Source organism: Prionailurus viverrinus, chromosome B3 (assembly GCF_022837055.1).
Source record: "Prionailurus viverrinus isolate Anna chromosome B3, UM_Priviv_1.0, whole genome shotgun sequence".
Taxonomy (NCBI): Eukaryota; Metazoa; Chordata; class Mammalia; order Carnivora; family Felidae; genus Prionailurus; species Prionailurus viverrinus.
The window spans coordinates 64,207,214-64,222,098 of record NC_062566.1 but is presented as its reverse complement, the minus strand read 5'-3'; the positions used below and the strand labels follow the sequence as shown (position 1 = coordinate 64,222,098).

General features: G+C 41.6%; 1 protein-coding gene across 1 annotated transcript; it reads left to right on the top strand.

Moving 5' to 3' along the window:
* Positions 1-5,172: 5,172 nt before the first annotated feature.
* Positions 5,173-13,971, top strand: LOC125168412 (transmembrane and coiled-coil domain-containing protein 5B-like). Its single transcript, XM_047863514.1, has 12 exons — positions 5,173-5,248; positions 6,117-6,161; positions 7,155-7,304; positions 7,615-7,732; positions 8,060-8,107; positions 8,637-8,705; positions 10,103-10,159; positions 10,647-10,706; positions 11,441-11,505; positions 12,141-12,216; positions 12,502-12,545; positions 13,616-13,971. Exons 2-12 carry the CDS (start codon positions 6,127-6,129, stop codon positions 13,812-13,814), a joined length of 921 nt encoding a protein of 306 aa, XP_047719470.1. The 5' UTR covers positions 5,173-5,248; positions 6,117-6,126; the 3' UTR covers positions 13,815-13,971.
* The last annotated feature ends 914 nt before the right edge of the window (positions 13,972-14,885 follow it).

The following is a 14,885-nucleotide window of genomic DNA, read 5'->3' as shown; positions in this document are numbered from 1 at the left end:
GAGACCCCTCACTGGCAATTTGCAAATTCTAAACCTCAGAACCAAGTGGCTTTCATCCCCCCATTGGAAATGTGCCCCTTCCTATTTCTGCTTAAAGCCATGCCTGCCATTATCTTCCCATTTTGGCAAATCCAGAGTGATTGCTTCAACAGATCAGCACTAGATTTGGATTAAGGGGAAAAGTCTGTCAGGGGATTGCCTTTTGCTGAAGGGCTAACCCTCTTTCTTTCAGCTGTTAACTGTGAATATCCCCTGGGGCTATAGGGACCTCAGCCATCAGGACCCCAAACCCAGCTGTCTTTCCTCTGTATGCTTTATTGTGAAGTATAGCATAAGCATAATATAAAAACACATGTGGAGGGTTTAAGGACTAATAACTAGTCAACACTCATGTACCCAGGCTAGAAAGCAAAATATACTCCAAAAGCCTTCTGTACCCTATCCTGATCTCATCCCTTCTCTTCTCCAGAATATTAACCACTATTGAAAATTGTATGAAAATTATTGCCTTGCATCTCTTAACAGATTTATTACCTATATATGTATTCTAAGATACATTGTTTAGTCTAATCTACCTTGAACTTTATATATCTCAATTTAGAATGCATACATTCTGCCTCTTTTGGTCAATATTGTGTTTAGGGGTGCCTGGGTGGCTGAGCCCGTTAAGTGTTGGACTCTTGGTTTCCGCCCAGGTCACTGTCTCGCGGTTGGTGAGTTCGAGCCCCGAGGAGCCTGCTTGGGATTCTCTTTCCCTCTCTCTCTCTCTCTGTCCCTCCCCTGCTCACTCACTCTCTTTGTCTCTCAAAATAAAATAAACTAAAAAAAGTCTATACTATTATGTTCAGGGGATTCAACAATGTTATTGAGTATAATAGTAAATTATTTCCTCTGCTGTATATCACAACTTATTTCTCCATTCTACTGTTGTTGGACATATGGATTGCTTCTAGTGTTTTGCTATTAACACTGCTGTGTAAAAATTATTGTACATTCTCTCCTGGGGTATATGTGCAAGAGGTTTTCTTTTTAGAGTATGCTGTGTAGTGAGATTACTGGCGAGTAGGATGGGTGCATGTTCTGTTCTGCCATTTACAGTTTTCCAAAAGTGGTTTTGCCAAAGTGGATGTTTTCTCTAAATTGTTTTCCATGGTTATTGTGCCAATTTGCATCCCACCGACAGTGTATATGATTATTGCTTACATATGAATTATTTTGTTGTTAAAAAGGTTTGTTGCTGAACATAAATTACTAGACCACACCTAAAACTAACTGAATTGTTCATTTTTTCAGTGAATCCACTGAATACAAAAAGCAGTACACCAGCAAAACTTTCAACACACCCTATCATAGGTTGCATTACAGAGTATAAAGCAGGTTTTAGAGTTTTCAAGAATCCTATGTTGTCATTATTTTTATCTTAAATGACTCAGTGTCTTACAAATAATCCAGGAATTCTTAGTAGGTATACCTATCCCAGATAGTAAGGATATCATGAGAAAAGTTTTTTTTTTATCATGGTGGATTGAAAGGGATATTTTTCTTTTTTGATGATGATGCCACTCATTATATTTCCACCCAAGTATTACAACCTTTGATGACCAATTGTACAATTCTGTTACTTTCTAAACAACTCTCTCTTATGATGTAGGAAATTTTTATTTTATCTATTAGTTTTGATTGACAACTTAGTCTTAATGTTATACAAAATGCAAAATAAATGGCTCTCAACTAAATCTCAAAAGATTAGGGGCGCCCGGGTGATTTGGTCAGTTGAGCCCGACTTCAGCTCAGGTCATGATCTCATGGCTCCTGAGTTCCAGCCTCTTGTTGGGCTCACTGCTGTCAGAGCAGAACCCTCTTCAGATCCTCTATCCCCCTCTCTCTGCCCCTCCCCCGCTTGCGTGCATGCACTTGTGCGTGCGCTCTCTCTCTCCCAAAAATAAATTAAAAAAAATTTTTTTAAGTCTCAAAAGATTAAATTTTTTACATATTTGTATGGAAAGCAAAGAATGTAAGGTCTTTAAAACACATATTAAATCTAAATTTTTGGTCTTCTTCCAGATATACAACCCACTGATTGAAAACTAATTCTTCTTAATCAGAAAACAGAGTTAATTCCTGACACTGCAACAATTTGTCTTGCCATGATGTGGTATTTGTAGAAAACGAAAATAACATAATAACACAAACCCTTCTGACTTGTGGGATTTCTAATGAAAAGGTTAAGACTGAATTCTGCAGGCATGTAAATTAGATAGGTCTCCTCTATAGCCTCAGGTACTGGAAGAAAAAAGGAGCTGTTCTCAATAAAACTAAGCTGTTGAGAATACAAAGTCGGAACTCAAAACAGTAAATAGAAGCCATCAAATCTTTGTTTACTTAAGCCTGAAGCTTAGAGCTCCCTGGTGAGCCATTACCAGTGTAACTGCTAGGTGTAAGGGAGGGCCACAGGAAATCCAAACAGCTGATTGTTTTTAGACTTATTTTAAAAACAAGAGGTGTTAAAAAGTCTTTGTCATCCTGACACATGATATTATTCTTTCTATTTGCTAGGAAAACGTGAATGGAACTATATCAAGGAAGAAAGTACTTAGGTATATATTCACAGTGAATGTTTCACGTACACGGATTATACACTGCATGGAGATTAACCAAGGAAAAAGAAACATGGTGCCTACTCTTAAAAGTTTATATCTAGGGGTGTGGGAGAAAAAAACAAGTTTATATCTATGGAGACCCACACTTTCAAAGTATCTTATATGCCACAGAATGATCCATATACACTTTCTTAATTCGAAACTTGAAGGCCAAGGGGTTGAGTAACTTGTCCAAGAAGACCTCACATCTGGGAAGTGGTGGAGCAGGTATTCAAAGTCAATTCGGTCTGATTCCATAGCCAATGTTCTTATCCATGCCACCCAAACACACTAGCCCTCTCAGATCTTTATCTATTTGTTAGTATTTATATTCCTAAGTCCGTATTTATGTTTACTTACATCTGTATCATCTGGAACTATAGATTTAACACAAAATAGTGGAAAATAACTTAATATCAACACTACTTGAAAAATGAATAGGAGAATAGGACTAAGGGAATAGGACTAAGGCCACGATGACTAGTATAGTCACGAAAATTTGGGGCTTCAAATGTGTTTTCACTTCTTAGTGTCAAAGCAAAAAGGCAAACACAGTCACTTCCAAAGTGCATGTGGTCTACTTAGAGCAATAAGCTAAGAAGCGTTCATGTTGGAAGAGATCATGGAGAGGGGGAATTTGTGCAGTGTCTTTACGGAAAAGGGAGTGGCAGTTTGGTGTAGAGAATATGTTCTTCATCAGTGGTTCTCCAGCCAAGGCAACTACTGCCCTGGGACGTTTGGCAGGAGCTTTCAAATTACATCCCTGATGATTGTAGATCAGCCTCATGGGGGGGCATGGCCCTCTGTTGAGAATTCTGCTATGGTGCACTGTGCTGTTAATAACAGTGTGCTAATCAGGATGTACAGTTGAGAATCTCTCAGGTGTAAGAAAAGGGAGGATAACACCTGTTCTAGATAAAGGGAGTGCAATGAGTCCTTCATTCATTCATTTATTCTAAAATCATTTGGCTTCATTCCATGTGCAAAGGTAATATGAGACAGAAAAATGGAGCATGCACAGTGTTGGAGAACAGGTGAGAATTAAGTGTTCCTGAGTGCCACACTGGTTTAAGAGCTTCACGTATTTTATTTCATTTAATCTCCACCACAACTTTGTGAAGTAGGAGTAATGCCCATCTCACAGGTCAAAAGACTTGGGCTCAGGGAGATCAAGTAACTTGCCTACGGTAACACAACTGTAAAGTGCCAGGACAGAATGAAACTCAGGTGCTTTCTGTCCCTAACTCAGCCTACCTTCCACTCTCCATTTTCTAAGCCGCCCTCTTCTTGAACAACTCCAAGGGGCACCGTTCCCTTTGAATTATGTGTAAATGGTTCTCCTGGAGCTCAGCTGGGGAGGGAAATCAGAATGGCTCTGATTAAAATACACTCTGTCAAGGGGTTTACAGCCTAATTGTGGGATAAACACCAGTAATGCACATTCCTAGAAACAATATAAAATACCAAAAGAGGAGAACAGAGGTTGGAGGGATTAATTCTGATGGACTGGGGGCTTGGTATCTGGGAAAGTGTAGAAGCAGCATTTGAAGCGAGCTGAGAAGGATGGATAAGATTATGACAGATATTGCATGGGAGATATTTCTTGGAGACACGGTGGTATGTTCTGTTCTATAAGGCCTTTCCAGGGACTGGAGATTAGTACGATGCAGCTGGAAAAGGTTACATTTACATCATGGAGGAGTGAATTGAGTGTAAGGGGCAGAAATGGACAGATCTGAAATGCAAGTACACACCTTCACTGACCTCCAATTCTGTACACTGCCTCTTCTCTCTTAGAGAATCCAGAATTGCTTAGTAGAGTGACACTGGTGTGGGAAATCCCATCCAGGGCTCCAGTAACTTACAGAAAATGAGGAGGGAATTCTGAAGGAGTAGGCAGTGGACTCAAGTCTCCAGACCCAACACTCCTCTTTCCTTCGTCCTGCTCTACCGCCCTATACTCCATCTTTGAAACATCAGACCTTTCGTTCCCAATGTCTTGGCAGTGCCAGTTGAGGGAAAATAAAGGAGTTTGTTTTGCAGGTCCAAGAATACAATTCAGTGGGAGTGAGAGCTTTCCTGGCCCATAGATAAGACATCTCTGATTCCTCCTGGCCTGCTCTCAAGCATTTCTACCCCATAGCCCTTGGATGCATTAAAGAGAAAGGCATAATTTGGATTTGGGTGCAGCAGCCCTCACATTTATCACAAGGAGTTGATGAAGGAAAAGAAATGAGAGTGATCTCAACTTCCACTAGGCCCAGGGGTTTGGGGAAAGGAAAAAATGTGTTCCATAGAGCTGATTCCCATTTCACAGGGATTTACCCCGTGTCCAGAAATGTGTTCCTAGATCTTATTGCTGTGTAGGAAGAGAATGAAACTGCCCTGAAGTTCTGAACTCTGCTCCCATGCTGCCTACAGGGGTGATGTTGAGCTATGGCCACCCCCTATCCCTACCCACTATGACATGCTGCCCCACCCTACTGGAGAGGATGGGTCTGGTGATATGGGGAGAACCCAATCAGCAAGGACATACCTTTTCTGAAAGTTCTGACAATCAGTTGGAGATCTCAGTGGGAACTGAAGAAATCTCGTTTGGGAAGAGAACGGTGAGTTTAGAGGGCATCATCAAAGGCTGGCATGCCTTGTGTGTCAAGACAGTAGTTAAAAAAATGAAAATGCAGGATGGCTATGAAAGGGGAAGGAGGTAGGAGAAGGCATTAAAAAGAGAATTAAAGCCAAAAAGCTTTAGAGAGAAGAGAAGAGAAGAGAAGAGAAGAGAAGAGAAGAGAAGGGAAGGGAAGGGAAGGGAAGAGAAGATGGAGCATGAAAGGAGAGGGGAATTTGGAACTCTACTTTTCTTAGATTGGTTTCGGTCCTGAACTTTCGTTTTTGGGGCAATCGTTAGGAGACACCATCCCTGAGAACCCAATATTTGTTTCTTCCTGCTGGTAGTAGTATTCTGTTGTCCATGCTGCTGTTTTTGCTGCTATTTTAAGATCAACTCAGCCTGTAACATCTAGAGCTTGTTAGAACTAGGATGGCAATAGACATAAATTTCAGGCAGCCAGCTTTATGGCACCCTCTGGCTCTTCTCTATCTTTCCTCCAAGTTTTCCTGGAGTTCTGGGTTAGAAATAAACTCTCAGTGCATTTGCCATTAGACCTATGCTTGAGTACTTTTAGTGCTTTACCTGTGACTGGAAAAATGTAGTCCAAGAAAGGGAAAGGTAGCCAAAATGTGAAAAATTGTGAAAACAGAAAAATTTCTGTGCTCTTGGGGGATTTGTTTAGGCAATTTTAAGTTAAAACACAATCTGAATTACTGGAATTTAGTAATCCAGGAAAGCAGGGGGTCTAGAAGGCATGGGTCTCTCAAACTTTTGCCTGCTCCCTCCTGGGCCTGTGTGGGGCAATGTTACAATGTTGAACATTAAGGGCTATGTTTCTATAATAAATGTTTGTGTTAACATTTTAGGAAACCCACAATGGAAGAAGTTGGACAGGACCCACTGGATGATGTGTAAGTAATGAGGATAATAATAATAATAATTTAAAACATTCAGTAGGGGATCTGCAATGGGAAGGGTCTCTGCAGCAATCCAGTAAGGAAGAAAACCTCCATTGTGCAGGACATTATGTCCTCAAACCTGGATGGGAGGGAGGGAGATGGGGCGGGGGCTTCCTGGGGAGAAAAGGCTTTGGTTTCAGATCTTTGGACTTCCTCATACTATGATGGGGTTTTTATTATTTTTTTTTATAGTAATTTTTAAAAAAATTTTTTTCAACGTTTTTTATTTATTTTTGGGACAGAGAGAGACAGAGCATGAACGGGGGAGGGGCAGAGAGAGAGGGAGACACAGAATCGGAAACAGGCTCCAGGCTCCGAGCCATCAGCCCAGAGCCTGACGCGGGGCTCGAACTCACGGACCGCGAGATCGTGACCTGGCTAAAGTCGGAAGCTTAACCGACTGTGCCACCCAGGCGCCCCATGATGGGGTTTTTAGAAATGGTTAATGACTCAAAAAGCAAACCAGTCTTATTTGGAGAAAGGATCCACTCCCATCCCTGCCCCCCACCCAGTCCGTGTGCCTACTTGACTGGGGTAGAAAATAAACTCCCTGTAACAAAAGGGAACTGAAGAAATTCCTCTCCCTCACAGATATTTAAATGCTTTATAGGTATATTTTAGATTCTGCACACTCTAAATAAGATTTTTTTTAATAAGTTGGAGCATAGTTATCTGTATGAAAAAAAAATATTCTGCCTTATAAAAGCTTTGTGTTTAAATGGGTTCCATTTATAATATTTAAAATTAAGCTGTGATTTGACTCCAGGAACTTATTTTATGCAAAACACTGTAGAAATCAATTTATCATAGAAAATTACAACACAGGGCTGCTTAGACATAGTAACACCAGAAGATGGGAGGATAAATGAGATTACCAGGGAAATCTTCCTAGGGCCACTCTGTTTTCCTGTCCTGAGTTCAGTAATTAAGACAATTTTCCTATAGGCAGGAGATGATGGAAATACTGAAATTAAAAGTCACAAAACAAAACCTTGACTACCTGAACTTAGACCTTGAAAAGGACCTGCAGAGACTGGATGAGGCAAATCAGGTTCTTCTCAGAAAAATTCAAGAGAAAGAAGAAGCTATTCAAAGGTCAGGCTCTGCAGTTGGTGAGGCAAGGGCTTCTCCTCAACTGAATGGCCCTTGGAATAAAGAAGGTGGGAGGAAGGTTTCCTTTTTTCTCGGTAAAACTTGGCGTGTTAAATTCTGAAGCATGAACTGTGACGCCCCCAGAAGCCTTTATGTATAGATGTTTGCATTATGTTTCCACATCAGGCTGACGTTGAATTGCCAGTGCATTTGGCAATCTCTCTGGTTCCCTGAGACCTTGGCAGTGGCCTCCTAGGCTAGGGTGCTGGCAGCTTCCTTATGACTGATCCACACTTGGGTGACTGTTTTTCAGTCTGGAAAGAGAGATTGCCCTGTCACTAGGACAAGCCAACGAGAGGGAGGAGTTGAACCATATTGTATCTGGGAAGGAGGAAGCCCTGAGGAACCTGAAATCAGAGACAGCAAAGCTGGTAAGGAGGTGTCTAGAAAAGGATCACGTGATGCATTTCGCTTGCAGTCTGCCACTGCTCTCTCTCTCTTTCCCAGAGGATCATCATCTATGGTTGTTTCTGTGTCTGGAGAAATCACAGCTGTTTAAGAGAGTGCTCTTGCTCTGAGAATGAAGTGCTTGGCATGGGGGCCCCAGGCCCAGGCTTTGTTCCCAGATCCTCTGAGTGGGGCCAGAGTGCAATTTTCCCCCTCCATGCACTTATCCTTAAGCCCTATTTTAGAGAAGGGGGAAGGGGAAAGTACCAGAGTAGAGCTGGTTTATCCCCATTACCTCTTCCTTTCCACAGGAAAAAAGCAACGAGGTTCTAGGCAGGAAGGTGGTGGAGCTTCAGAAGGTAAGGTGGGCCACCCTTGAAAGAGGCTCATTTCTTAGGAATCCAGACAGAATCATCTGAACTCCTGAACTCCTCAGTCAGAAAGACCAGAAGGTGCAACCAGCTAAATGTGTGTGTTCCCTCCCCTCTGCCACATACTGGATCTCTTAGCGAGTCTCTTTGATTCACAGCCCCATTTGTTCCCTGGGATTACAGATCTGGTGAGAGAGCTAAGGGACTGTGGAAGGAGAAAAGATTTTTCCCTCCTCCCCCATATCCAAAGGATTCTGCCCCCCTTTCCCCTCCCTCTCTTCCTCCTTGCCTCCTTGTGCAGCCATGTTCATGGCTTATGGGAACAGAAAGGTATATCCAAGTAGCCTGGAGTCAGACAGCTCCCATAGCAAGAAGGAGACACTCTTCTATCAAGCTTCTATCTGAGATCTAAGTTAATTAACCGCCATTCCCTAGCCCTGAGACCCCAAAGTCTGCCACTATCCCAGATTTTTAGGTCTGTGTCACTCAGTCCACAATTTTGGGAATGGTATTTCAGATTTCAAGGAGAGTTAAGAACACTGGCCTTGATAAAGAAGCCCTAAAGCAGATGTTGGTAGAACTGAAGGTGAGTAGAGAAACAAACCTAGGGATTTTCTGGGAGATGTGTGTCAATTCTAGGTTTGGGGAGGAACTGCTTTCAAGGACTCTACCAGGCCAAGTATGTCTGTGTGCTTATCAGAGGTGCCAATGTCTTCTGTCCCCTCTACTTTACTTCATGGCTTATGGGACATTCACAACATAATTAGTCAAGTAATGGCAGAGTTCACTGCAATGTCATCCAAGCACAGGAAGTTGCTCCAGAGAGCTCGTCACCCGTCAGTCAACAGAGCACATGTTCTGAATGCACATCAGGACTCCCAAGAAGTTTAGGATCTAAATGACACACAGATATAGATGTTCAAGTAGGATAAGAATGCTGACTTCCATAATTATATAGAGATTGTCAATAATCCTAACTTATTTTCCAACCCATGGCTCATAGGCCAAAAAAGTTTTATTTTTAAAATTCACTTTATCTTTCTCTTCTATTAGAGGATAAACCCAATGAAGGCAAGAGTTTTTGTCTATGTCATTCACTCCTGTTTCTCCAGTTCCTCAAACAGTGCCTGTCACATATTAGATGCACAATATTTGTTGAGTGAATGCATGAAGTGGATGCCCAATAGAGGACAGAAACCCTATTGGGAAGCTTTCTGCAGATTTATGTGGCAAATATGGCAATTTAGCTGAGACCACCATACCAGAGCCCTACTGCCCAGTTTTTCTCTTTTGCTCTGTGATTCAGACAGCATGCGAGTACTCCCTATGGAGAAAGAGAAGGAGAAAGAGGCTAGGGAGCTTTGGTCAGTGGGGCTAGAGGAAGGAGGATGGTAAGGCTCAGAGACAGGGTGGTCAGATGACCGATGCTTAAATGTCAGCTCTGCCACTGGGTGACTTTTAAAGTTAAGCACTTGGAGCTCCTGTGTGGCTCAGTCGGTTAAGCACTCGACTCTCAATTGGTTCATGAGTTAGAGCCCCACATCAGGTTCTGTGCTTATAGCATAGAGCCTGCTTGGGATTCTGTCTCCCTCTCTCTCTGCCCCTCCCCTATTTGCTCTCTCTCTCTCTCTCTCTCTCTCTGTGTCTCTCTCTCTCTGTCTCTCTTTCTGTCTTTCTCTCTCTCTCTCTCTCTCTCTCTCTCTCTCACACACACACACACACACACACACACAATAAATAAAAAATAAAACTTAAAAAAATTAAAATGATTAAAGTTAAGCACTTAATTTCTCCTTGATTTTGTCTCCTCATGTGTCAAATAGGGCTGATGATAGTGTCCATCCTAGTTTGCTATAATATGTCTTCAATCCCTCAATATATGATAGTCATTTTTATCATATTTTCTGCTGGTTTGGATAGAGGGTGACCATTACCCACTTGCTTTCCATAAAAGAATGCTATTAACTTCCCGCTGTGTTCCAGGTGAGGCTACAAAAGTCAACAGAATCCTGTGCAAAGCAAGAGAAGGAATTGCTCAAGGTAGAGGCAATGTCTCCTCACTGAGTTTTTGTCCAGGATATAAATGGGAGAGAAACCCAAAGATCTTAGAAATAGGACAGCTTGAGGCAGAGGATGGGGAGGAATAAGAACATCCAGCAGACAAATTTCTGATTCACATGCAGGTGAAGGGAAAGAGAGCTTATATTAGAAGTACTGCTTTTACCCTTTCTTAAACATCCTTTTACCTCTAATACTCAGAATACTATTGTCGAATTCCAAACCTAAGTGTCCTGAGACTTCCCCTGTTTTACCTGATAGGCATTCAACAACCTGGGCAAACCATTTTTTCCCCCTCAAAATTACACCATTCCTGCTCATGAGTGATGAGATCACTGCTCTGTGATGTGCTTGTTTTCCCTTAAAGGAACAGGTTGCTAGGTAACAATGTCCAGTGTACCAGTTAGGGTCCCAGGGAGCAGCCTAGGCTTGGTTCTGATGAGATTTGTTAATTTTCTTTTCTTTCTAGATAGAGGGCGACTACCAATCTTTGCATCAGCTCTGTGAGGACCAGGCCCTCTACATAAAGGTACACTACCTGCAAGGGCAAGTCAGAGTAGAAGCAGAATTTCTCCAAAGCCGTGGACTCCTTAATTTCTCATTAGGATAAAATCTGCCACAGGGAAGAATGCCTTTTATACAATAGAAACCCTAACAAAACAGGTGTATGTTAAGGATTTACTTTGTGTCAGGCACTGGCACATATGGTATTTTTCTCCAGTAACTTGTCCAGTAAAACTATGGGGATGATATTATTATGATCAAGAGGACACGGGTTTAGAGGAGTTAGGTAATGTGCTATGGAAACACAACTAGTAACCTTCAGAGATGGGATTTGAATACAAGCAGAATCCAAAGAGAATGTGTATATATATATATATATATATATATATATATATATATTCTAGATATCTATCTAGCCACAGTATGTATGTGTGTGTGTGTGTGTGTGTGTATATCCATCTAGCTACAGTATGTATGTCCATGTGTATATGTGTGTGTGTGCATATATACATATATATACATATATATGTATATGGTGTGTGTATATACATATATGTATATATGTATACATATATCCATATCCATCTAATCACAGTATCTCCCAACTTTTATTAGAACATTTCCCTACTTGTGTGTGTACACTCATGCATGCACCATTTGGAATATTAGGAGTTAGTCTTAGGAGAATCGTCAGTGACATTGCACTGAAATATAGGGGAATTCTTCATTATAACAATTTTTTTTTATTTCCATGGGAAGAAATACCAGGAAATTCTGAGACAGATGGAAAAGGAAAAAGAGGTGCTTCTTCTTGAAAAAGAAGTGTAAGTTTAGAAAATGATGTCCCTGATAAGTCCCCAGGATGTCTTTGAAGGGCAAAATGTTTCTTAAGCCAGTTTTTGGGGTTTGTGTGTGTGTGTGGGGGGGGGGTTTGTTGTTGTTGTTGTTTTTATTCTTTGCTTAGTGCTTTCTTTAGGTCATAAAACTATTTTTCTATGCTTTACCCTAGAATTTTTTTTACTATTTTACCTTTTACACTTAGATTTGCATTCATCTGGAATTTGTTTTTTATCTATAGTGTGGGGTAGAGATCAAGATCACGTTTTTCTGTGTGGATAGCCAAATGACCCAGCACCATTTATTTCAGAGAACGTCATTTTCAGTGGTGCCTTGTTTTATAAGTCAGGTAACCATACATGTGTGAGACTTTGCAGTTTCAACCAAACATCAGAGTTATGACAGGGTTATTTTTCATTGATTGTCTTTTTTCTTGAAAATGGACCACATTTCCCTGGTTCTTTGTATGTTGAACAGTTAATGAGTTTTGAATGTTGAACACTGTGAATGTTATCAAGAATCTAGGAAATAAATCATAGATGTTGTATGACTTAGAAAAGCACTTTTCACCAGTCTCTCAGATTATATAATATCATTCCTGGATCTGATCTTTTTCACCCAGATTCAAAGCCCAGAACAACTCCTCCCAAATACTGAAACCTGGGTCAATTCTGGTAGAGACCATCCAAAGCAACATGGTATGTCTTCTGTGTCCCAAACTGGAGGTTTTTTTTTATCCCTTCATCCCCTGGCTTCTCTCTCCCTGCTCCCCACATCCCTTCCCCTTTTTAATAAACCTAGAATTAGGACATAATGAAGCTTGGTACCTTGTGCTGTGCTTATGGCAGCTAGGAAGTGGCAGTGAGGATTCAGATCCAGGTAGCCTGACCCCTGACTCCTGGGTGGCTCTTAGTCACCACACTACACTGCCTCTCTGTGACTACATGGACAGGCACAGCTGTGGCTTTTATTGCTTCCCATAGGAGAAGACCATCATTAAGAAACAGAAGAGAATATTTTGGTACAGGTAAGTGGTAGAATCTTGATTTTTAGCTAGTCTAGGCTCCATTCACTCTGTAGAAGCAAGTGACTTGGTCAGGACAGAAGGAACAAGGATAAATACACCCACCAACCAGAAAACATCAGGCAGTTCCAAATTTCTTCCAGCCCTTCCTTCCTTCCTCAATACCAGGTTATGCAGAACTTGGTGGGTCGAAAAAGAAGCTATTTCTTCAAGATGAACACTGCAGGTTGCATTTTACTTTGAATTCCTGTTCTTATCGTCCTTGGTATGACCCCTTTCTATTTTCCAGGTCCTGAACCTAATAATCTCTCCTATACTCTTTGCTGGAACAACAGTTCAGGGTGCATTAATTTTCTCAGTTCTCTTGCTGTAGACTGTAAAATTTTAGAAAACAAAAGTCACCTGAACCCTCTGTGCCATTTCTTTTTTAATTTTTGAAACAAGGAGACTAACTCTGAAATGTTCCATGTGACACTTTAAGGAAGAGCTTCAATTTATGACATTTCAATGTAGTTGAAGACTGAAGGCCTTAGATTTCAGTGCAAAATTTTCTTGGGAGCACACAAGAAAACACACACACATGCACACTTGTATTGTTTAGCTTGGTCTCTTTTGACACTTGAAAGAAAAACCTGTCCTAATGATTTTGCCTGGATGTTAATGTCAGAGATGTCCAATCCCATTTCAAGTTCTAGAACGGGCTTACTATAGTAGACCTGAAGAAGGCCACCAGTCATGTGTGACAGTCCTGAACATTTTCTGACAACCCCAAAAGGCCTGCCTCATATGTAGTACCTGGAAAATCTCCTTTTGCATCTCCAGCTTTTCTATATGGACATCTATTCTGTTGGAGGGCTTACTTATCAGGAGAGCCATATGAAATTCCTAACTGCTACATCAATCTTTTTCTGCCATCACCTATCCCCTACCCTCATCCTCTGTGTCTCCGTTCCCCATAAGTTTTTCCCAAAGAAAGCAATTCACCAGTTATTTATGAGTGTAAGCTTCACCTCCTATAGTTGGATCGTGGGCTGTCTCTTTCCCCCACACTAACCAAGAATGTCTCTTTGCAGACATTTCAGGTGTGGTGTCTTCATGGTCATGATCTTCATTAGGCTGCTGGGCTATGTGCTTTTCCACCTGCAGTACACGAACCCAGACCTTCTTGTGGATGTCCTACCCATGGTAATCAGCAGGGACACCCTGAAGAGGCTGAGGGAGGTCTTATTCCCCTTCCTCACTCTAGAGGTGGAAGAAGTTCTACCACATTAGTCAGAAGTGATGTGGGGGGCTCCACACCACACCCAGTGGAGAGGGGGACATGGCTGCAGTCCCGTGTCAAGCAAGGATGGGACAAGAAGGAAGTGGGAACCTTGACTTGGACATCTGACCTCTTCATTTCATTCTCTTCCCTTACTTTCCCTTTGGAGTGGCTCTCTTTCAAATAAAGAATATGTTTGACAAGAGTTCACTGTGTTGGGTCTGTGAATTTGGTCTGTGAGTCTGGGGGCCTCCTTAAGACATTCAGTTTCCACCGGCGTTTTGAGAAAAGTTGCACTCAGAGTTAAGAAACTCCCCTCCACCAGTGCTTCCATTCTCTGCTCCATATTAAAGAAAACAGAGAAAAAAATCATGCCTTCATTTGTGACATTCTACACTCCCTTTGGGGTGGGCACAAAGGCCCTTCAACAAGAAATCAGGAGGTGGATATAAGGCTTGCTTTCATTCCATAGTTTAACAACACATTGTCCTTCCTAAAGCTCTTTTATTTTTATACTATGCTATATAGGAGTGGGATGTCCTGGAAAGCTGACCTCTTTTTTTTTTTTCATGTACACACACAGTTACTCATTCTCAATTGAGAAGAAAATTACCCTAAAGTTCAAGTGACCCATGAAAGTAGTGTATAAAATCAGCCAAACACGATTTTGTATCTACCTGTCATTCAAATCCTCATTCAAATGCCGTCTCACCAATAATGTCTCCTCCGATCCCTCCGGACCTGAGACATCTTCACCTACCTTCTTCCTCACTTTCCTCTCGTGCTTTTGGCATCTCCTTTCTTGTATGCAGTCCTCAGGCTCTTGCTTTTTGGTGACCGCTTGTCCTTTCAAGACCATTCTTGATACAGGCTTTAACTGAACTTCATTTGCAGGGCAATGTTGGGATGGAAGAGATACACTGTATGTTTGCTTTGACTATAGACCTGACCCTGTCCCACCTTTTCTTTTTGAGGTCTGGGGAGGAGAGGGTGAATGGTCTCAGACTGGCTCCTAAAAAATGAAAAACTGATCAACAGCACCCTCTTGTGGCCATATAAAAGCTCTTTGCATTTCAGCGGGT

Excerpts from the sequence above, each read along its gene's own strand:
- LOC125168412 (XM_047863514.1), top strand. The coding sequence starts at position 6,127 with ATGGAAGAAGTTGGACAGGACCCACTGGATGATGT. Across the intron at positions 7,733-8,059 it reads AATCAGAGACAGCAAAGCTG|GAAAAAAGCAACGAGGTTCT; the intron begins GTAAGGAGGTGT and ends TCCTTTCCACAG. Across the intron at positions 8,706-10,102 it reads AGATGTTGGTAGAACTGAAG|GTGAGGCTACAAAAGTCAAC; the intron begins GTGAGTAGAGAA and ends GCTGTGTTCCAG.